The sequence below is a fragment of the Protopterus annectens genome, chromosome 3.part0, assembly GCF_019279795.1.
Source record: "Protopterus annectens isolate FY-2018-M chromosome 3.part0, PAN1.0, whole genome shotgun sequence".
Lineage (NCBI taxonomy): Eukaryota > Metazoa > Chordata > Ceratodontiformes > Protopteridae > Protopterus > Protopterus annectens.
In genome coordinates this window covers 425,669,591-425,693,290 of record NC_056731.1, presented here as the reverse complement: position 1 = coordinate 425,693,290, position 23,700 = coordinate 425,669,591, and the positions used below count along the sequence as shown (strand labels likewise).

The following is a 23,700-nucleotide window of genomic DNA, read 5'->3' as shown; positions in this document are numbered from 1 at the left end:
TATAAAAGCTTTGGTAATTCTCTGCTTGCTTTCCCCATATATTTCAGCATGAAACAGAATACAAAGAATTAGTCCAGATAAAATCACTTTAATTACCAGATCTAGGAGACTCTCTCTCTCTCTCTCATGCCCTCCTATGTGAGAAATAAAGACAACCTTATTGAAGTTTCAAGTAGTTTATTCAGTTAAGTAAGTAGATGAACAAGTGTTCTTGTTCTAATATATTACATTCAATAGGTCAGGTATTTAAAGGCAGTTACAGATAATGGTGGGAGGGTCCAGGGGACCTGATTGGAAGAAAATCTGGTTGATGAAAATAAGAAGCCAATCCCAAAGTTTAGAAATTGGTCACTTATTTGAATACTCCTGTAGGACTCAGAAGGATTTGCAAGTTCAGCAGCCTGTGAAACTTCATTCTTAGCTAAAAGATTTGATTATTGAAAATGCCTGCTTTTACAAGGGTATCTTATTAGGCTGTTTGCACGACATGTAAAATGAGAGGTTGTGTCTGCCTTTGTATGGCTCATATTCCATGAATGAAATTATGACAACTTTAATAGTCCTTTTTCCAGTCTGACTTGCCCTTTTCAATGCTTACATCACATGTAATATGAGAAGCTGTGCCCACGTTTACAGAGGTTATATTTCCTGAAATACAGTATCAAAGGCATCCTCGCTTGTCTGGCAGGAAGGATTGCAGTGCCTGCTTGTAAGAAGCTCATATACAATGACTAATGTGACCAGTCCCCATTCTTCTTCCTGATGTAGACAGGCCTTTTTATATGTAGGAGAGAGAGTCACTTAGAGTCACAGTAGGTAGCTCCCATTTTTTGAAAAATACATGCATCCAGAGAAATAGCTTACAGTGGAAACAAGTCACAGTGCTCATTTGTCACTGCTTATGGATGTACAGAACATTAGGAGGACAATGTAAGAACAGTTTGAGATCTTGGAACCTTCTGTATATACTTTTTGTGCCCATGGAATAAAATCCTCCAAGAAGTAAGTTGTAGACATAAAAAATGTTTAATACAAATAAGCATCTCAGACCTTCTTTGAGCATAGGCAAACTGTGCCTATAGTGTAAAGAATATAGCATTGTAGAGTGGGGCCCTAGGATAACAATTTTCACATTTCTGGAAATTGTAGAAATTACATTAAATGCACACCAAGTGGCTAGAATATCTATACCTGATGACTGTGGTGTATCCATAGTGGGAAGGAGAATGGCCCTGGTCTCAGAACATTAATTTGTTGTGTTCCAGTCTGGGGTGTTACCTTTCAAGCCTCTTCCTGGATCTAGCTCTCAGTGAGGACTCTTCTGTTCAGATTCTTTCAGTTTTCAGGTTCCAGGTGATGAAGTCAGGGCTCTTCTGTTTGGATTTTCCTCTTTTCAGTTTCCAGGTTGTAAAGTCTGTGCAACAGAGGGCTAGATAGCTCTGTCTGGTGAGAAAAAGGGCTGGAAATTGGGAGGGATCAGGTGGAAGGGCAGCTAACCAATCTCCTCCCATGGGGCCAGGGGCGGGGTTAGAAGATGTAAGAGGCTGATGTAATCAGTGTATGGGTGTAGGCTGACAATCAAAGTAGGAGGCTAGAGTTTGACCCCCTTTTCTCAAACCTAACATTGAAAACCAAACAAACAGTGCATTCCAAACCCTTCCCGTGGTTGGGGAACCAACTTAAAAAACCTCTGTGAAAAACCTCACTAATCTAAAAACTCTTGGCTTACAAGAAAAAAAATAGCAGTGACCTTATTGAAATGCTATACTCTCCAAAAGAATCTAGTGGTGCAAAGATCCTTTGCAATGTCACACAACAAAAAGGTGTTCAGAAATGAAAGTAGGATTCTCAAAGCTGAGCTATTAGTATTTACAAAGAGATATCTTCAGACAAGAAGCATCTACAGATCTACTTTCATGATTCTCTTTTTGCTTATGTTAATAGTAACTAGAGAGTTAATTACAAGTCATAGGTTAACTGCTGCTGGTGTTTTAGCTGCATGATTTATGGTTTAGTGCAATCACACTTTTTATGCAAATGCTTGAGTTTATACTAGGGTTGTGGTGTGCGTCCAACGTGATTTGCCAGCTTAACTCCATTTCTTCAAGGATGGCATTTTTATTTCTTTTGAGTGGACCCATAGTGAGCTTGTCCAGGATATGCTAGTAGAAGCATGCATGATCTAGAACATAATGACAGTGTTTGGCTAAATGTTGTATAACTTCTTCCTAGGTGGTTTACCGAGGGCCCTGCGGATCAGTTTCACATTTGGTCTCATATGCACTCAGGCTGGTGTGCACAGGGGCACAAAAGTCAGTTGGCATTTTCCATTTTATACTATTGTGTTTTCTGTCATGGTAGTTTCTGTCCTTTTTATTGTCATATAAAAATACTTGAAGATTTAATTTCCTCACATACAGTTTAGCATCTATCATAGTTTCCACCAAGTTACTTCTGTTTAAAGGTATAAGTCAGACCCTTACCTAAGATTTCTTGCTCCAGCGAAGTCAATGGTTTTGTCGAGTGGTTCCATATCTTAGCCCATTTTTGTTGTTGGTTTTGGTGGGTCCCTTCTGTTTATGTTGATCTCTCCAGGTTCCTCAGCTCCTTGGCCTATTTTCAAGACCTGTTCCTCTGTTGTTGGTACCATTGGAGACCTGTAAGTCAGGGTGAGAGGCTGCTCCCACATGTGCCTCCCTGTTGGGGTCTGGCAGTTCCAGTTTGTGAGTGTCTCTGTCTCTATCCGTGGTATTATTTTCATGTCTTTTTACCTCATGCTGGTGGTGGGTGCTTCTAAGTCTGGTCCAGGATTCTTGTGGTCCTGGTGAAAATCCTACCTGTTGTCTTCTTCTCCATCTCTCTGGTCAGCAGTAAGTGTGGTCAGGATCCATTGGGTTCCAACTTCATGCTTGGGGTGGTGGTTAGCTTTGCCATGTTCCCAGCACCCAGTAAACCAATTTCTACAATTGTATCTTGCTGGGTATCTTCTTCTCTGGGTTGAAGTATGGTGGTTTTGTGATTCCTTCTTGTCCCTTAAGTCCATGTTGATTTTTTTTTCATTTTCTTCTCCTTAACTTTGTTTTCAGAGTCAATGATTCTGTTTTCAAGATCTAAAAATCTGGAAAGGGAGTCAAGGATGTGCTTGCATGCATTCTTCAGATTTAGGATGCTGCTGAAGGCAGAATCCTGCTGGGTTCTGTTATGTCTATGGAGGATCCTAGTCTGGCTGAGATGGAAATATTGATAACATTCCTAATTTCTTATTAAAGAAGATAACTCTATGTGGCTTTCCATACTTAACAGCAGGATGGCAACTCCCTGTTCACAACCTATAATATATCTGAAGAAGCGTAGCAAGCTTTAGGCAGCTTTCTAGTACACTGCTGAGAAAATGGCAACAGTAGCAAAAAGACATCTTCCTGGTAATGTGACCTTCCCCTGGTATTTCATTTAGCCTCCTAAGATTCACATATTCGTGTTTGTAATGAGACTGATGAGCATGGACCTTTCTTTATGCACTCCTGGAGAAAGAGGAAGGTAGAGGGAAAATAATTCTGAGTAAGGGAGCAAAATACTGAAGGTTAATGGCTAGCAAATGATGAAGATGGGACTGTGTATGTCTAACTACACACGTCAAGGCTTTCAGTGTCTATTTAAATGCATAGAGCTATTTGAATGCATATATAAGACAATTACATAATTCATTACTGAATTATGCTTTCTGTGTTTGACAATTACTTAATTAAAGGTGGGCCAAGAGACTTGGTCAAGCATTGTAGAACAATGTCCATGTCCTTTACCAGCCTACTATGTAAGGTACTGTAAAAGGTTATTCACTAACAGCTGTTTATCTCTCTCACTAAATGCTGCTATATGATTTCATACATGCATTCATAAAAAAACATGGGACTGACACTACCTTTGTTATCTGGCACCATGTTGCCAAAATGGAGAATGGAAGCCTCTTTCTGACTATATCAACACTAAATTCCAAATGCATAAGACTAAATAGCAACTTTTCAAGTCCCTCTGTTTTGGTAGTTACCACACAGAGAACTTTTAGAGAGACATGGCAGCATGTAGTCAGTCTGAAAAATACAGCCTAAGAGTGCCACAAGAACCACATCTTCACAATGTTCATAAACACTGTACAGCAAAAAAGTTCTGTAAATTTGGTGATGCAGTATGCTGCTGGTGCATCTCTGTACTATTTGGTGCCAGTTGTAGACTACGTGATTCTGTGAGTTTGAAAACAGGTTCTCTTGGAATTGTCATATTACAAAGCTAACAAAAAGAAAGCCATGTTTTTCAGTCACCACTTTCTACTTGACTCTCATGTAAAAGTTGTTTTATTTATGACTTTCTGTTAGGATCGGACACTTTGTCAGAGGTAGTGACACAGCTGGCAGACTTTTTAGCATTACTGAGTCACAGTTTGCTTCTCCATTTTGGTTCCTGTCTGGGGTCCCCATTGGGTGCCATTTTTCTGTCCTCCCTGTGTCCATGTTGGCTTTTGATGAGTGCTCCAGTTTTACCTCACTTCCCAGAGACATACTGTAGGTGAAATGCTGATCATCTAATTGTCTGCTCATGTGTGTGCACCTGTATGTATATGTTCACTCATTCTCTGGCAGACTATTGCGCTCTCAAAAATGAGTTTCTGTTACTTGAGCCCACCAAGTGCCAAGACAAGTTCTACTTCCGCTATGGTCCTGAAATGTATAAACGGTATTGGAGAAGAATGAATGGATGAGTGATTAATGATTAATGATGACCACTGTCAGGCTACAAAACACAAATAAACTGCAGAAGAAATTTTCTGTTTAACGGAATTAAATAAATTCCTCTAGTAGCCAAAGCTAGTATTGTCCTTTTCCTCTGACGTTATGGAGTAGTCCTTATTTCTGTTAACAAAGGAGGCCTCTGATGTGAGTCATCACATTGCAGCTTTACTGATAGGGATAGCAGACAACTGCAAAACCTCTCTTTCTCCAACTCAGCTTTACAGATAGATTAATCTACAACTCAGTTTGTGCAGGTTGCCTTTAGGATGTATATCTACAGTTATCTATATTTCTGAGACATACTGTATTTCAGATCCCCCTGCTGCCATTTTCCTGAAAGGCACAGCAACCCACTACTAGAGACAAATATTTTATTGTGGCAGTACCAGAAATTTTAAATAAGTTAATGCACATGTAAGATAAAAGACTCCAAAGTATGTTTAGACTTGATCAGAAAGATCACACTCACCTTCTAAACTGATACAAATGCATAGGACTTAACTACATTGTTAACAACCTGTGACTGTGTGAAGTATAACAAACCTACAGTAGTTTTCTTTTTACCTAGTTTGGGATTCATAGACAAGCACTGCATAGCTAAATGTGAAGCAGATAGTACAATGTGGCTCAGAACTAATCCGATATGCATCAGTTAAGCATATTACTGACATACTAAGGGAAGGTCTGAGCAGTAAAACAGGTCTGCCACCATAAGGGGAAGGCAACTTCAAGTATCCTAGGAAAAGAGAGTACTGGTCTAGGAGTAGTAATCCAGTCAACACAGAGTAAACCCAACTAAAATAAAGTAAATGAAACTGAAATAAAAAATAAAAATAAAGTACAGCACTAAGACGTGGCAGTGAGTAAATAGCACTATAAATGGGTGCATGACCAATGTGACAGATGCCATAGCTAGGGCAGGCTAGCATGGTGCAATTCATGCTCGTTCATGGCCCCAATCAAATGCCTCAAGGTTGCCATTCAGTATACCCTACAGAGGGTCAGTATAGCAAAGTACTACCCAAAGTCATTACAGAAATTGGGAGGGAAGGAGAGAGGTATAAAGTAGGAAAGTGGAGTGTAGCAAGCAGAGCAAAACATACAAGGGTTATCCTGAAGTATGACAGGAGGGAGAAAGATGCATGATCTTTTGTGACACACAAAGCCCCATTTTCTTTTTTTTATTGCAAAATACTATGAAACATTTCAGAATATGAATCGATAACAATCAAGTCAGTCAGTCAATAACTATATACATAGTATAACTATGTACAACAATTATACTTGTTTAAATTTATGCATATGCCAGAAAGACCACAAATAATCTAATAATAATAAAGCATCTGCTATTTCTATAAAACAAAAGTAGTTTTAAATGAAGATTTTTTTCTGTAATTTACCAGATAATAGTTGATGGTAAAACAATCTAATATCTGTTTTGTATAATACATAATATGTGGAGAAAGACCTTCCCATGAGACCAAATCTATATGCCCCTCAGCAGTGGGCAAAAAGCAATTTAAAACCTGCAGACAAAGTAATTAAGAAGGCTTTCTCTGACAAGCTGAGTGACTAAAAGTAACTAGATTGTAAAGTTAACCAATTTTGCATTAAAACAACATGACATTTTTTAATAACTGGTCAAGTATACTCAGAATATTCCAGACCAGCACTCTTCATAGGAGACCAACATCTATCATAGAAAAATTTCTTCTAATGCACCAATAAGGGGGGGGGGTGTCTTAAAATTCTTTGTGACAAAAATAAATTGGAATGATCCACCTTACTACCTTCAAGATAAATGCTAGTACATCATTGGAACTTACCTTTAGACTCTTTCTTTTCAGGGTATAAAATGAGAGAATATATTTTGGAAGCCTTCAGTAAGGATGAACCATATTTTTTAAAAGATTTGTGCTAGCCATGAAACTCGTAAGGAAGCTAAGGATGAGTTCAAAACTTCCTTAAATTGGGAGAAAAAATGAAATGTATAGCCACCTTCCCATATAGACTAGCCTGTAGTGAACACACAAGTATATCCACCTTTCCATATAGACTAGCCTGTAGTGAACACACAAGTAATCAAAATAAGCTATCTTAAATTCCTTCAATAAATGTTAAAAGTTGAGAATTCATCTTTTCTGCCATTATCTCCAACAAACAGGCACCTATTCTAAAATTAGGATTTTACAAAATAGGCAAGTCAATCAAGCTCATTAAAGGGTCCTTATCCTCCTAATAAATATAAGAAATCCCCATTTTCAACATACAAGGAAGAAGGGTTTGTGAGTCAGGAGAGGGGAATGATGAGAGAAGGGTTAGTGAGACAGAAAGACAGAAGGGAAGCAGGAGGGATAGACAAATATGTGGTGGTATACACACAAAACATGGGGATGCGAGTGGATGAACACAGACTGACAGATGGTGAAAAGTTAGTGATATGGAAGGTTAGACAATAGACAATGCATGGAAAATGACATAATAAGGAAGGGAGTGCCTGGATATAGATAGGCAATGATCATGGCCAGCTGCCAAGAATGGCCAGGAAGGCAAAACCCAGTAATCAGTCATCAGTCACCTCTGTGACTGACAACATGGACAAGGTGCATTTCTATTGGTCTGGTTGCTGGGCCTGGAAGTCAGGGCACAAGGACTCCATGGTACTGATGTGGTATCTAGCTGTTGGTAAAATATGGATGATACCAGCCTCTGCAACTGACACTGCGAGAAGATGGAAGATCCTTTTCAGTCCCCTGTCAAGAGTAGCCTATACCCATATCCTAAGAAAAGACAGAAAATATCAGTGTCCTTCTGCTGAATTGATCTGGTTACCACTATCAGTCTATCACAAGTGTTACTGGATGACTTATGCTGACATGACCACTGCTGCTTCATGACCTTCAACACAACCTGACCTGTGTAATAGCAAGAAAAGTAGAGCACATTAATACACACAAATATGGTACACAACCAATGGCAGTTACATACTGAAGTACAGTGCATGGTATATTCACCCCACTGCCAATCCAAAGGAAAAAATAAAAACGTCTGTAGAATATAACACTTTACATAAAACTTTCTTGGCGTATACATACTAGAGTCAGAGTATACATACTAGAGTCAGAAAACCCACCTGTTAGCAGTGTGATCAACAGTTGCATTGTGTGAGTGGGAACATAGCGTATGTATATGCCACTGTCATGCTCAGCTGTGATAGTGACGCACACTATAGTCACCGGGTACTTATGGAAAACAGGGGAAATTAACACTTCTGTACATGGGAATAGGCATGCCAACACAATGAGGGTGTGTGCATACCACTACATAGGGCAAATAGACAAATGTAGGAAGGAATGTCCAAAGCTCATGGCTATTGCAGCAGACTGTACATAGGGAGTGTGATGTACACAGCAGTACTTATTGCAGAATCAGTGGTATTAAGTGGATGAATTCCACATATTGCCTGACACACATATTTATTCAGTATGCATTGCTTGCCATGGGCCCCTGACAGAGGCAATGACCGGAAAAGTTCACCATCCAGTTGATAGAAGGGTTACTGCAAGTCCTCCATGTGCATATCATGTATATCATGAAAGTACCATGAACAAGATGTACTGGGACTTGCTGTAGCAAGGAGTGGCAAAAGATATGATGGCTTTGGGTGACCATAACAGGTCTTTGCACAAAGGAGAACTAATATGGTACTCCATATGAGGGCATGTCCATTACAGGGGCTGGGCTACCATCCCAGAAATAGTTCACATACATGGATGTACACTCCATCCTTGTCTAAAGTGGGGGCCCCAAGGGTGGACACGATGTAGGGTGTGTGTGTGTGTGTGTGTGTGTGTGTGTGTGTGTGTGTGTGTGTGTGTGTGTGTGTATAGTTTTATTAATCGGATCTCCCAAGTGTCAAAATCTGTTTTGCTGACACATTTTGGTCAACAAAAGGGATGGTCAATGGGTGTTCAGGCTTGACAATTCCTGAGGTTCGGGAATATGCCCCTTCCCCGAGAAATGTGCAGTCTCAAAGTTAGTACATGTATGTAAATACACACACACACACACACACACACACACACACACACACACACGGATATATATATATATATATATATATATATATATATATATATATATATATTCAATATATTAATCAATGTGCTCTCCTCCCTTAACCTTAGTAGCTCCTCTATCTCATGGTTCCAGAGCTACTTATCAGGACGTCAACAGGCTGTGCATTGGCGACAATCTTTCTACTCTTTTTTCTGTGACCTTAGGGGTCCCACAAGGCTCCATCCATGGACTTCTACTCTTCTGTCTGTTCACTAACCATCTTCAAATTTCCACTCCTCATGAATATGTTATCCAATATGCAGATAACTCTACATTGGTATGCTCAGGCCCCTCACTACAACTTCTCAATTCCATTACCCAAGATTCTTTCCTATCTGCAGAAACATGGTTCACCAATTCCCAACTCATTCTGAACCTGAACAAAACAAAACTCTTTGTCTTTTATCCCACAAGATCTGCCCCATCGTTACCAATTCTTACTATAGAATCCAAAAATAAACCAGTCATCACCCCAATACTGCTTGGCGTCAAATTGACAACTTGAATTTCAACATTCACATTGCTCAAATCATTGAAAAGGTTCATAAAAAAACTAAGTCTTCTTTATAGGCATAAACAATTTCTAACTAGAGCCACAAAAGTTACTATCACCCATACACATAATTAAGAAGCCCTTCTATATGCCTCCCCAAGTCTAACCAAACATCAGAAAACTGACCTAACCAAGCTGGAAACTGCTGCAATAAAATGCCAAATTTGCCACTGATGCCACACACAGGTCTCACTACTATACTGCTCTTAAACAACTAAATTGGTTAGAACTTCCTCAACTCTTCTAGTGTAAACAATTAACTTTTGCCCACAAAATCCTTCCTCAACCTGATAAATTTCCCACTCTCCAAAATCTTATACAACCGTATGCCACTTCTAGAGTCCTCCGCTCCACTAACAAACTCCTCCTGGACACCACAAAGCTAACAACTCAGCTGGGGAATCACTCTTCTCAAATGTCATCCCTAAAATCTGAATAAACTGTCAAACTCCATTACCTCCAGCTCCTCCTGCACAGCACAGTTTAAAAAGCTACTCATGACATACTTGGCCAACTCCTGGATTTGCCCCTGTAATTCCCCAGGCTAAAATTAACCTCTGTATAAATAACCAGACACTGCTTGCTGACTTCTAACCCACTCTTATCTTTGAAATTACTTGTATTGTAACTCACTCAAGTTGTGTTTACTGTTACGATTTGCTATGTTATTGCTTCCATTTGACATATTTGTTATATCATTGTGTAAATGCTATTTGTTTGCTAATGTAATGACCATGTAAGTTGCTAACTTCTACAATGTTTATATCTATTCAACTTTGGCTTTAGGCCAACTCATGGAATATCCACTAAAGCTTAATGAAGCACAAATCATCAAACTTCAAAAACCACAGAAACATGGACTTGTCTCCCTACAGAACGCATGCTAAAGCCAATTTTGCTGTTTCAGTGGTTTGTGAGTTGATAGGTTTTGGTCAACATTGTGATTGTTAACCAAAACCGTCTTCAGAATTTGTGAATGTAATCATATCTACAGATACAGGTATTCAGATTGTTTATATTTTGCGTTTTTTTTCAGTCATTTAGTCGAGTAGTGGTGCTGCGGTAGCGTTGTCACCTCAGAGCAAGACATTGTCGCATTCGATTCTCAGTTAGAGCGTTTTCTTTGTGGACGCATGAGTGAATGGGCGTGCCTTCGTTGAAGGTTGTGCGTCAGGGCTGGTAACTCGGCTTGTAAAAATCCACTACCAAACATTAGCAGACCAGAGTGGCGACCTCTAACCGGGATAAGCTGATAGACACAACAACAAGTTGAGTTCAACTACCTATCTGTCAATAACTGTCAAATAAATTGTTGCAAAATCATATTGTTCTGTTATAATGTTGTTTCAAATCTTATCTTAGCTGCCCCATTTCTTTTTACCTTTGCTCTTTCCCAGCATATACATAAACTGCTGGACAGGGAAAACAAATGCTGACTTTGTGGGAACTTTGATGAAATTCTTGACTAGGCTTATAAGGGCCTCTGGGCCAATGAGAGAGATCCATATATGGGAGATATATATCTGTTAAAATGTAGGTTTCCCCATAAACATAGAACCTGAGGCAGATTCTGTATCAGACTTGGGATTTTTATCACTTTCCTTAAGGGAGTTTGTGTGATGAAATCCCCAGTATGATGTGTGCGTGTGTGTGTGCGTGTGCGCGTGTGTGTCTGCGTGTGTATGTGAGCGCTTGAATGTGTGTGTGTGTGCAGGGTAGCTGAGTCCCTTAAAAATGTTTTAGTGTTTTTTTTTTCTCCCAAATGTACCTTGGTTGTGCTTTTTTGGAACTTACCTCGGGAAATATGCTTGTGAGCACTCTAACTTTTTCTTTCTGGAGGTATACACCAATGGGCAGATGTACACACACAAAAACACACACACACACACACACACACACACACACACACACACACACACACACACACACACACACACACACCCATACATTTGAGTCCTTACTGCATAATCAAAATACTTGTACTTGAACTTTTAATCTTCTTACAGGCATAATTAGTATAAATATTAATATTTTGTAGATCATTCTGAAGCTTGAATTTACTTTGCAGGATTTTTGATGTTACACTATAATGGTAGTACATCATGAGAATAGTATACAGCTGTGAATGGAATATACTTCAGATTGAATTATTGGTCTCCTTGGGTCTCTCCAGAAATGAAGCAGTTGTAACTCAATCAAAAAGACTTGATGAGTACAAAGGATACTGTAAACAGGCTGAACTTATTTTTTTTCTTGCAGCTTTTCTTGAAGTGCTATCCGTTGACTTACTGCGTCATCCAACTGAGATAAACAAGCAGCAGCACCATACAGACAAGTATGACTACCTTAACCTGATTGTACGTCGTGGGCAAAACTTCACGATGAAGATAAAATTCAACCGTGAATATATTTCAAACAAGGACCAGTTCTGGGTGGAATATCTTATTGGTAGGTATACAAGAGTAACTGAAGAATTTTAGAAAAATGTCATTAATCTTTATAATACTATGGCCAGATATGAAGATTATTATGGGACAGGTTAGCTAGTTTCACAGATCCAGTGCTTTTTCCAGGTGATGATTGCCCATATGTAGCTATTCCAGATGTTTGCAGTAGAAGAAAAGCATACATATCTGTTATTAGTATTACAAATCAGGGTTTCTAATAGCTTCTGTTATTTAACATCAATTCAGCTTGTTACAGGCAAATCCAGAAATGAGCACAAAACACCTAGGACAAAAAAAAAAAAATTCCAGAGCAAGTTTGCTGTGTCCCAAGAAATATGATTTCCATATGCCTTTTTGTGTTAAACTGAGGGTTACAGATAACAGCTGCAGGTAATGCTGCAGTGAGAATTGTGACTCTGGGAGCACCCCTTTATATGGATATGATACTAACACTCTTAATTACATTAGTGTAGCATTGAACCCACACTTTACACTATATAAGAGCATGACTTACTTATGGGCAAAGACAAATCAATTTATGGGCAAAGATAGTGCATTACTGCCTGCCAGTTAGAACCTTATTTTATCTCCTTCTTAAAGTTCATACAGGTACCTTTTAGTAATCTCACTACCTTAAACAAAGCTTGGTTATGTGTTACAGTGTCATAGAACATTTATCACAACTACCACAGTTACTGAAATTCCTCAATATTCTATTTTTACTGAGCACTAATAAACATTTCATTCAGAAAAGGAATGGATCTATACTGGATTTATGTGTCATAATCAGTTCTCTTCTAAAAATTATGCAGTGCAGTACATAAAGTTTTGTTTCCTTTAGTCTTTTACAGTAAGAGGCAGCCAGGAGAGAGCTTTCACCTTGTGAGTAAAGGCTTATCAGAGCTAAAAGACATTTACTTTAATTATTTGCAAAATAATCTGAAAAACAAACACCTTCTTCTATCTGCATGGTGCACCAAGTGATACCTTAAACCTCCTGTAATGAAGGCCCATGGGATATATGCAAATAACCCATTAAGGACATAAAGTGTTTCAGCTACGTGGCTTCTGAATGCCCATGACTGTTTTACTTAAGTTTTTCTGGATGCATTCAGGCCAATACAACAAGCCCCACTAACTGCGGACATGCATGTTCTGGCCTTTTTATTGACTTCATCAGCATGGCATAAGTGGATTGTTTGGCTATTCTTTAGAAACAGAGGGTCTTTAAACCCAGATCCATCCATCCATCCATGCATCCAAAACCCCTTTTTTCCATTTTTGCACATGGGGTTGGGGTGTCACTTCAGCAGTGACATTAATCTTGAGTCAAGGTTCACACTGCCAAGTGGCTAGCTTTCCGTGGTTGTTTTTACATACCACACACTCACACATATGGCCAATTTAGAGTGCTCAACCCACCTACTGCATGTCTTTGAAATGTGGGAGGAAACTGGAGCACCTGGAGGATGATATGAATATTAAGGTGCCTTTAAAATATCCCCGTTAAAATGCAAACCAAAGGTAAAAAGACATAGATAAACCGTTAAGTAAAAAATTACAAGAAAAAAATAATCAAGCTAGAGTTTTCATTGTAACCACTAAATGGTTTGTTTGGGTGACCTTTTCACCATTTGATTTGGATTTTAATTGGGATATTTTGCAGGCGTCATAGTATTTATGGGCATAAGCTGGGTTTAAAGACACCATCTTTCTAAAGTATAGCTAAACAATCTACTGATACTCTGATTATGTCAATAAAAAAGCCAAAACGTGCATCTCCACAGCTAGGAGCTTTATTGCCCTGCAAAAGTATTTAAAAGGTAAGAAAAATAATGGGTATTCAGAAGCCATTTTGCTGAAACAGGTTATCTCCATAAGGGGTCATTTGCATATATCCCATGGGCCTCTATTATTACACGAGGTTTAAGGTATCTCACATTGAAAACTCTAGCTTAGCTTGGTTTTTCTTGCAGATTTTACCGAATGGTTTCTTGTTCTGATCGTTTTATTGTTTGCTTTGTACCTGCAAGGTGTATACAGAGATAGATAGATAGATAGATAAAGATACATAACGTATATATATATATATATATATATATATATATATATATATATATATATATGGGTACATGTCAGTACACCAAGTCGGAAGACCGACATTCACTCCACTGACACATGAAAAAATCGAAACCGCAAACATGGACATTTAACAGGTAAGACTTTTAATTTTGCTAATCATGCCTACCACACATGCATAACACTGCCACACTTACTAAAATATGGTAGGCATGATTAGCGAAATTAAAAGTCTTACCTGTTAAATGTCCGTGTTTGCGGTTTCGATTTTTTCATGTGTCGGTGGAGTGAATGTCGGTCTTCCGACTTGTCAGTGTACTGACATGTACCCATAGATATATATATATATATATATATATATATAGGTATACATAGATTCATATATATACATATATATGTGTGCGCACGTGTGTGTGGCAACACTTGAATGTGAATATATATATATATATATATATATATATATATATATATATATATATATATTTGAAGATACATGAACATTTTCACATATTTTTGAGGGTTTACTGATTTCTGCCTCCCTCACACCCTCATAATATTATAGAAATTTCCTCAAATGCTCTCTTTTCAGTATAGATTGCACATTTCTGACTGCACCCTACTTTGAGCTTCATTGGTTACATGGAACTCTGAAGTAATATGTAGATACATGCCAGGATTTTAAAAAGTACCTCAAAAAGCTCCAATTGACCTTCACCCCAATGGCTAGTAATGAATGGCTTTATTGTCCAGGTGTATGATGAGTAGCAAGCCGCAGGGGAACATTAATCCCTCCCACCCAACATAGATCATTATCTCTCTGTAAAAATCACTTTTATTAAACTTCAGTTTCTTCAGGTAAATTCTTTTATTTGCAGTTGTTTACAGCATATTATGCTGCCTTTGAATATCTTCTTTAAGATATTGTGTTTCATAACTACACTAGGCATTATTTTGAAGCCATTCACTTCAGTCATTCTTTGTGTTATTTTATCAGTGTTGCCTTGTCTGGATGAAAAACAAACAATGACACATTTGGTTTTACTTAACCAAAAAACAAAAACAAAAAACAAAAAAAAACAAACAAAAAAAAAATGAAGGAATGAAAAATAGATGACTAACAGCTGTACTCAGCAAAACAACATACACTGCATTTCTTACTAAATCTGGAAGCCATTAACAAGTATGGTGGTTGATATTTCCACTGCAACATTCCTATAAAAATATTTTGCAGATCTCTTACAGTTCCTGATTACTTCACTTCATACGTATACAACCATATTTTGCTGCCTGGTTTAAACATATCTGACAATGCTGCATAAAGTGTGCACATTTATAAAATATCATTCTGAATTTGTCTCCATATACTTTCCGTGGCACAATTTTCAGTTATTTTGTTGTTATTCGAGGATGGAGATTAGTGTGCATATGATACAGAATTTTTCAGTAGTTTATGCACAATTTGTATATTGCTGGCACTGCTTGTTTGCCCAAATTCATTTTTGTTTAATATCTAACTACATATTTATTTGTAAGTGCTGAAATTTGCACCCCCGGCAATATTTTATTCTGTTTGTGGAAAGAGCTTATAGTTTTCAGACAATCCTTGCAAATGTTGGTTAAAGCATACAGTGCTGTACTGAGATAACAGCTTTGAACTGCGCATCTTTGTTTACACAGGCCATGGTAAGTATGTGTATACATACCCCAAAGGGATCCCCTATCAGCAAATCACAAGTTATCACATCATCTTTGCCAAAATGAGGAGGGGAAGCCAACTGACCCACGAATACAGGAGAAACCACCCCCCCCACACACACACACACACACACTTCCCTGAAATACAATATGACATACCTCAAGATTATAGCTCTCAAGGCAGGCAATTCAATATGGATTTTTAATGATCAAGGGGTGAGATCAATTTGGTAAATTGTGTTTCGGCAAGTCACTCCTCAGTCATTCACCATGTATTACTAGGAAAACAGTGACTGTGAATCTCAGGTCACTCATTTTTTTTTGAATGCTGATAATACACTTCAAAAACTCTGCTCTAAAAAAACAAGTAAAAAAATAGAAAATTATGTAAATATTACTTAAAATAAGCAAAATTATCTGCCAACAGAACAAGAAAATTTCACTTTCCAACAATATTTTAGAAGAAGTAAATATTTCTAGCCTCCATATCCCAATGGGCATCATAAAACTAGTGCATTCAAACATAAAAAAAGTCAGTTATAAAAGGAATAATGGACATTTTACACCAATCCTAAATCATCAGGTTAGTCAGGTACATAGACAAAAGGAACACAACCATATTGATTATTAGACCACCTTTATTACAACATTCAGTGTTCATTTTTATGAGCTAAAACAATAATTTTAAAGAACTGGCGTTTAATTAAGGTTGAAGCACCTGTTATTAACAAATTTAAGGATGGGGTTAAAATGATAGCCAGGAGAGGCAAGAATTTAAAAACTCTTTTTGAAATGTGTCACAAAACAAAAAAGCTCCAAGCTGAAGGCATGAAAAAATGTGGAATGTGGAATTTTTGTAAGTACATGTATGAGGGTCAGTATGTACAAATTAATGATCAGAAATATAACATATATAATAAAGTTATAATTCAAAAGGGCTGGTATATGTGGCAATGTGTAAGCATTGTCCAGCTTATTATATAGGGAAGACTACTAGAACCATTAAGGAAAGAATATATGAGCACCTATATGCCATTAGAAAGATGAATTTAACAAATGCACTTGCAAAACATATACAGGAGTATAGTGAACATAGATTTGAATTTTGTGGTATCCAGCTAGTACATGAGCAACCCTAGTGCAGGTCCATGGATGCTACATTTGGAAAAATTAGAATTAATCTGGCCACTAAGTTACATTCTTATTTATGGTTGGGTCTTAATGACTACTGTGCAATTAACAGCATACTAAAATTAAAAGCACAACTTAGGTGAGGTTAAAACAACAAGCTGGATGTTATAAAAGAAAACCAAGCACTGATTTCCAAGCGAAGAACAGGTATTCCACTGAGTTTATTATCGGACTGATACGAACAAATTAAAACAATAAAACCATAAAATATGAAACCATTCAACGTAACAAATTAAAACAATAAAACCATAAAATAAAAATATGAAACCATTCAACGTGTCAGTCCGATAATAAACTCAGTGGAATACCTGTTCTTCGCTTGGGAATCAGTGCTTGGTTTTCTTTTATAACTGTTGGAAATTCGTTCATTGGAGCAAGCTGGATGTTCTTTGTGTTTCACTATTGCAGTCATTACATTTGGGTTATCTGCTTGCAGGTAGCCCTCAGTCGGCCTGATTATCCAAGTCTTGGGTCCTGCATTGGTTGCTGTCTCATCTTCCATGACATCAGGTAGTCAGAGGTATAAAGCATGCAGCTGACGCCATTACATCAGTCTTTCTTGCCATGCGGTGCTTGAAGCAGAAGCCGAAGCAGTTCGCAAGTGCCGGTCGGCCGACTCCTGAAATTTTTGTTTGAGTTTCAGATCCAAAGTTTTCAACTAAGCTAAGTACCCCATTAGGGATCCTTTTTCTTGCTCTAAACCGATGTCAGTAAAAGTTAACAATTGTACTGCATTCCTTGCTTAGGCCCAGACCACGGCGTACCTCGCTGTCGGTTTTGTGCCTTATTCAAACCCCAAATTATTCATCATTGGTTCATTTTCTCATCTAAATATTTTGGTACCCAGTTCAAATAACCAGAAATGGCTTTGGTAAGCCACTTGACTACCGACATTCTGAAAAAAATGCAAAGATAAAGACAGAGACAGAACGCATAGGTCCAAAGCTGCCGACGACGCTTCTCCTAAGCTAGTTGCCAGTTCACCGGTACTCAGTGAGGCGCTTTCGCAGCCCCTGATACCCCCTACTTCAGATTCGCAGGCTGCTACTGAGACCCATTCAGAGTTCGGTATGCCATGAGATGTTTCTTAGACTGTGGAAGCTGCGGATGTCTCTACCTTGGATGGGTCTGGAGCCACTGTGCAGGCACCAGCTTCTGAGGGTGTATTCAGGCCTACTGACTTGCATATTAAACTGACGCTATCTTCTTTTTCAAGACCTAAAACTCGATCCATGCCTAGAAAACCGATGCCCAGACCACATGGTCAGGCCCCTATACCTAAAAAACAAATGATAAGAATGGCTGAAGACCTTATTACTCTAATCAGGGGAAGCCACCCTTCTCCCTCTAAGAGACCTAGAACTGATTTTCCTTCTGATTCTTCTGACCAGGACTCTGAAATTTCTGTTTTCTCTGATGACCAGGAGTTGCCCTTATCTATCTATGAGGATTCTGATGCAGAGGACTCCATTCCTTCTGCTTCCCCTCCAGAGGATTTTTCTCTTTTGGTGAAACCTTGCATACTCTTAGGGAGCATTTCCACTGGGAAAGCCAGGATTACTCTGACTCCAAAAAGAGGCTTAGGGAATTATTACTCCTACCTCAACACAGGTCTTTAGCTATCCCTCCTGTTCTGGACATTGTAGATGATGCCTTCTCGAAATCTAGCCTGGCCCCTGACTCTTTACCTCCGGCTCCCAGAAAACCTGACAGGTATTATAGGGTGCCTGACTCTCACAAGTTCCTCTTTAAGAATCCTACTGCGGATCCTGAGACCATTTCCCAGGGACCCAAAGGCATTAAGGCTACTATTGCCAAAAACCCTACTCCCTCTGATAGAGATTCCAGGGCCCTGGATAGGTGGGGTAAGAAGGTATACACTTCTGCAACTTTGGCCATTAGGGCCTTAAACTGCCGGTTTCATATGTTAAAGTATTAGCAGTATATTATTGGATTGCTTAAAAAGAAAATGATGTTGATTCCTGACTGTGCTGAAAATAAAGAACTACAGGATTTAATGCATTCTGGTGAACAAGTTGGAAAACATACTTTGCAATGTGGTTTTGATTCATTAGAGACATCTTGCAGGGCTGCTGTCACTGGGTCTGTACTTAGAAGGCATGCTTGGCTTAAGGAGCAATCTTTGCCAGATCATGTTAAAGCTAAATTACTGGATGCTCCCTTAAAACAAGACCTCCTGTTTGGCAACAAAGCAGAAGAAGTACTTAAAAAGATGGAGGAAAAAGCTAAATCTCTGCAAACTGTTAAAGATTTCCTGTAAGTACAGCCTCCCCGATTTAGTAGGCACTGGTCGTCTAAGAAATGGTCCTTTCCTGCCTCTTCCAGGCCTTCTCAGTCCAAACCCAGAACCAGCAGAACACCCAGGCTTCAGTCACAAGGTACTCACAGGCCTAAGCAGTGGGAGGCTCCCACTTCCAAAGCTGAGAGTAGTAAGACACCCCCTATGGTAAACTGTCACAATGACTTAACTTTAAACCTTCCAAGCCCTGCTCAACTGACTGTTCCTTTAGGGGGAAAGATCGCCCTGCATGCAAAAAACTGGAAACTTATTACCCAGGACAAATGGGTTTTAAATATAGTTTCCCAAGGATACAGATTTCACTTCCACTCTTTACCAACCCCAAACGGTTGGCCAGACCTACCCCCAAATCAGTTGTCAGAGGCTCAAAAGCAAGTTCTCTCTCTTCTAAGCATCAGGACTATTCAGCCTGTCCCAGAAGAAGAATGGGGGCAAGGTTTCTACTCAAGACATTTCCTAGTACCCAGAAAAGACAATTCCTGGCGTCCTATCCTGGATCTGTCTATCCTAAACACCTTTTTGGTAATCCCAAAATTCAAAATGCTAACTCTTCATCAGCTGCTTCCCATACTAGGCAAAAATGCCTGGTTGGCAACACTGGATTTAAAGGAAGCCAACCTGCACATCCCAATAAGGGAAGCTTGCAGAAGATACCCACGCTTCAAAGCAGGCTACATGCACTTTCAGTTCTCTGCACTGCCTTTTGGCTTATCTACTGTGCCCAGGGTATTCATAAAGTGCCTAGCTCCAGTCATTGCATTTTGCAGGCAAAGAAATATTCAAATATACCCATACTTGGACGATTGTCTAATTCAGGCAGAAAGCCAGGACATATTATTAAACCATCTGGCATTTGTAAAGAAATTACTAAATTCTCTGGGGTACACCATAAACGAAAAGAAATCACATCTAGTACTCTGCCAACAAATTGTATTCTTGGGAGCAAGCTTGAATACAACTTCCCAGATGGCCTACCTCACGCCAGAGAAACAAGTTCACTTGACAGCCTACTTCAAAAAACTGGCCACAAAGACACCGCTATCTGCAAGGAAATGCTGCAAGCCCTGGGGTTCATGGCCTCTTGCATTCTACTAATTCCATGTGCAAGACTGCATATGAGGAAACTACAATGATATCTAAAAAGCCTATGGTGTCAACATTCTCAGAACCTAGAATCAATGATTCCTATCATACCTTGTCTAAAGATAGAGTTCCTTTGGTGGGCAGAGGCCTGCCACCAAAACAAGGGACTGCCATTCACTCTACCCCCTGCCGCCCAAACCGTAACAACAGATGCATCAGACTATGCATGGGAGGCTCACTTGACAGGGCAGTGCATTCAAGGCAAATGGAACCCAAGTCAAATGCACTTGCATATCAATCAAAAAGAAATGTTAGCTGTACAGAATGCTCTAACTGCCTTCAAGGACCGCATTCTTCTAGGACAATTATTGGTAAAGACGAGCAACACCACTGTTATGTGGTACATAAACAAGCAGGGGGGAACCCACTCATACCCTCTCTGCAGACTAGCCATGGCTCTGTGGAACACAGCCTTGAGCTACCAAGTGCATCTACAATCTCAATTCCTGCCAGGCAAGCCAAATACACTGGCAGGCAACCTAAGCAGAAATCTTATGGACCCACACGAGTGGAAACTGGATCCAAATATATTCAACATTTTGAGAAACAAATGGGGGAGCCCAGAGATAGACCTGTTTGCATCCTCTCAGAACTACCAGTTGGACAAATTCTGTGCAAGGACTCCCCACAGACACACTTGGAAAGTGGATGCCCTGTTTTTCACATGGTGAAACCTATCTGTTTGCGCCTTTCCCCCCTCTGCCTCTCCTCTCAAAGTGCTACTAAAGATCAAACAGGACAAACCAAGTCAAGTACTTATTGCACCAGACTGGCCATGCCAACACTGGTACCCCCTTGCGCAGTGCGTCACTTCTTGAATTATGGCACCTGCTTCAGACCCCTGCCCTGTTGTCCCAGCAGGAGGGCCAGAGTCTGCACCCACAACTTCAAACCCTGAGCCTTGCAGCCTGGCTAATTTCATGATCTCTCCATTACCATCCCTCAGTAAGCAAGTGATGGATGTCATTCTGGAGGCAAGGAGGCCTAGTACTAGAAAATCCTATGCTGAAAAATGGAAAAGATTTTGTTCTTGGAACCAAACACAGGGGATGGACACAACAGTGCCCAATTTACCTCATATTCTTCAATACTTAACCTGAGATGCTTCACAAGGGCCTTTCCTTTTCTTCCATCAAAATTCATACCTCTGCCATTTCAGCACATTATAATACAGAGCCACCCCCTCTTCTCTCATCCACTACTGAAGCAATTCCTCAGAGGGGCCAAAAACTTAAGACCACCCAGGAGAGCCCTACTCCAGTCTGGGACTTTAATTTTGTATTAAAAAAGCTCACTCTACCTCCCTTTGAGCCAGCTGAAAATGCAGAGTTGAAATTTATTTCTTGGAAAATATCCTTCCTTCTTGCAATCACTTCAGCAAGAAGGGTGTCTGAATTACAGGCCCTCATGGCAGTGGAGCCTTTCATCATCTTTCATGCAGACAGGGTGTCCCTCCGGACCAATCCCTCCTTTATGCCCAAGGTGGTATCCAGTGTGGCCCTTAATCAGTCTATTCATTTGGCAACCTTCTTTTCTAATCCACAGAACAAAGGGGAACGAATACTGCACTCCTTGGATGTGCACAGACAACTTAGATTTTACTTGGACAGGACTAAGCCTCTCAGGAAATCTGAACAGCTGCTGGTTGCATTTGCTGCAGGGGCAGAGGAGAAGGCCATTTCAAAGCAAACCATTTCTAAGTGGATACGCCATTGCATTCATTTCTGCTATAAGCAGCATGGAAAACCTACTCCACAGGGGATAAGACCACATTAAACCAGGGCTGCATCTACCTCTACAGCCTTTCAGAGGTGTCCCTACCAGGGACATCCTAGAAGCTGCTACCTGGAGTTCTGTACATACCTTCACCAAGCATTACCACTTGCCAATTTTTTCTAAATCCAGAGCTGGTTTTGCCACTGCAGTCTTGCAGGGCCTTATAGCTGGTCCTAATGCTATCTGATTGCCTCCTCCCTTCCTTAGCTTTGGGAATCTACCTAAATGTAATGACTGCAACAGTGAAACACGAAGAACATAAGACAGTTGTGTACACTTACCATAAATGTAGATGTTCAAGTTTATTCACTGTTGCAGTCTTGGTTACCCTCCCTCCAGCCCCCTGACATTTATTTTATCAAATAAGTGTTTTGCTTGCACTCCTGTCATTTTTATTGTCATTTTTATTGTGTTTTTATTGTAGTTTCAGCATCCAGACTTAAAAAGAGTGAATATGTTTAATACAGAGAAAACAAATTAAGATTTATTTTCTGAATATGTAGGAAAGTAAGCTTTAATTTAGAAAGTGCTAGCCATTGTCTTGAAAGTTTTTTTAGGAATTATATCTTAAAACCATAGCAACCAGACTAAAACCAAGTATTTTTTAGATGTAAAGCAAAAGATAAGCCCTTTTGTCTAAAATTGTAGGTAATTTTGCTTGATTAACATTCATTGCTGGTTTAAAAACCTTGAAATGAGACAAAATACCCTGGAATTTACAGAAAAAAGTATACTGTATTACAAACTGACTGATTGACTGACTGCTTAAATTTTTTATCCAGAGGCATGTATGGCAGAACAACATGCAAAAACAAGGCCATTGCTCACTGTGAAAATGGGAATGTCAGCATATGCAATATAGCAAATACGAAGACCTTATGAATAGACGAGCAACAAACTAAACCAACACCCTGCCAAACAGTTAAAGTTGAAATCAAATTTGAAGTTTGTCTTGCACTACAAGGGACACAATAATGACCGGGAATGAAAAAAGGTTTGCGCATTTCTGCTCAGCAAGGAACTTTTTCCACTCAGCTATAGCCTTACTATATGAAGAGGTCATGTCACGGTCATGGATGGCATCTGACAGTACTTCAGTCTGTAGCACAGAGAGAAGTGTTGCAATGCACTTAGAGTATGTAAGGTGAAAGGTGTAATAACCTGCCATGAGATGCATCACACTTTCGTAAATGTCCTCTTTTGGGAAGGTCTTCAAAGGCATAGTTCCAATTGCCAGTTAGCAGTTGGTTTAGCAGACAATCAAGACAGGGCTGAAGAATGGCCTTGTCTGAAGAAAGGTGTTGGGGTCTTCTTTACACTGACCAAAACAAGGAAAAAAAAATAAGATTGTGACCACAAAAATTATTAATTGTAATTTATGCTGAAGTAATATATAAATTATCAAAAATTCACAAATTTCTTACCTCAAGGATGTGAAGCATAGCCTCATTTGCATGTAACGTCTTGGGTGGAGCCACAGGTGATGGGGACATGTCTGGTAAAGCCTTCATCAAGGCAACTGAGTGTTTCATTCTTAAAAACAAAATCAGACATCTGATTTAATGTGGCTAGTTGTTTTCAAAACCACAGGGT

At 39.3% G+C, this 23,700-nt stretch overlaps 1 protein-coding gene across 1 annotated transcript in view; it reads left to right on the top strand.

Moving 5' to 3' along the window:
• F13A1 (coagulation factor XIII A chain) overlaps positions 1-23,700 on the top strand; it is a 1,111,088-nt gene that overhangs the window by 140,996 nt on the left and 946,392 nt on the right. The window contains exon 3 of the mRNA XM_044064861.1: positions 11,716-11,904. Within this exon, the coding sequence (XP_043920796.1) occupies positions 11,716-11,904 (189 nt within the window). The remainder of the gene's footprint in view (positions 1-11,715; positions 11,905-23,700) is intronic.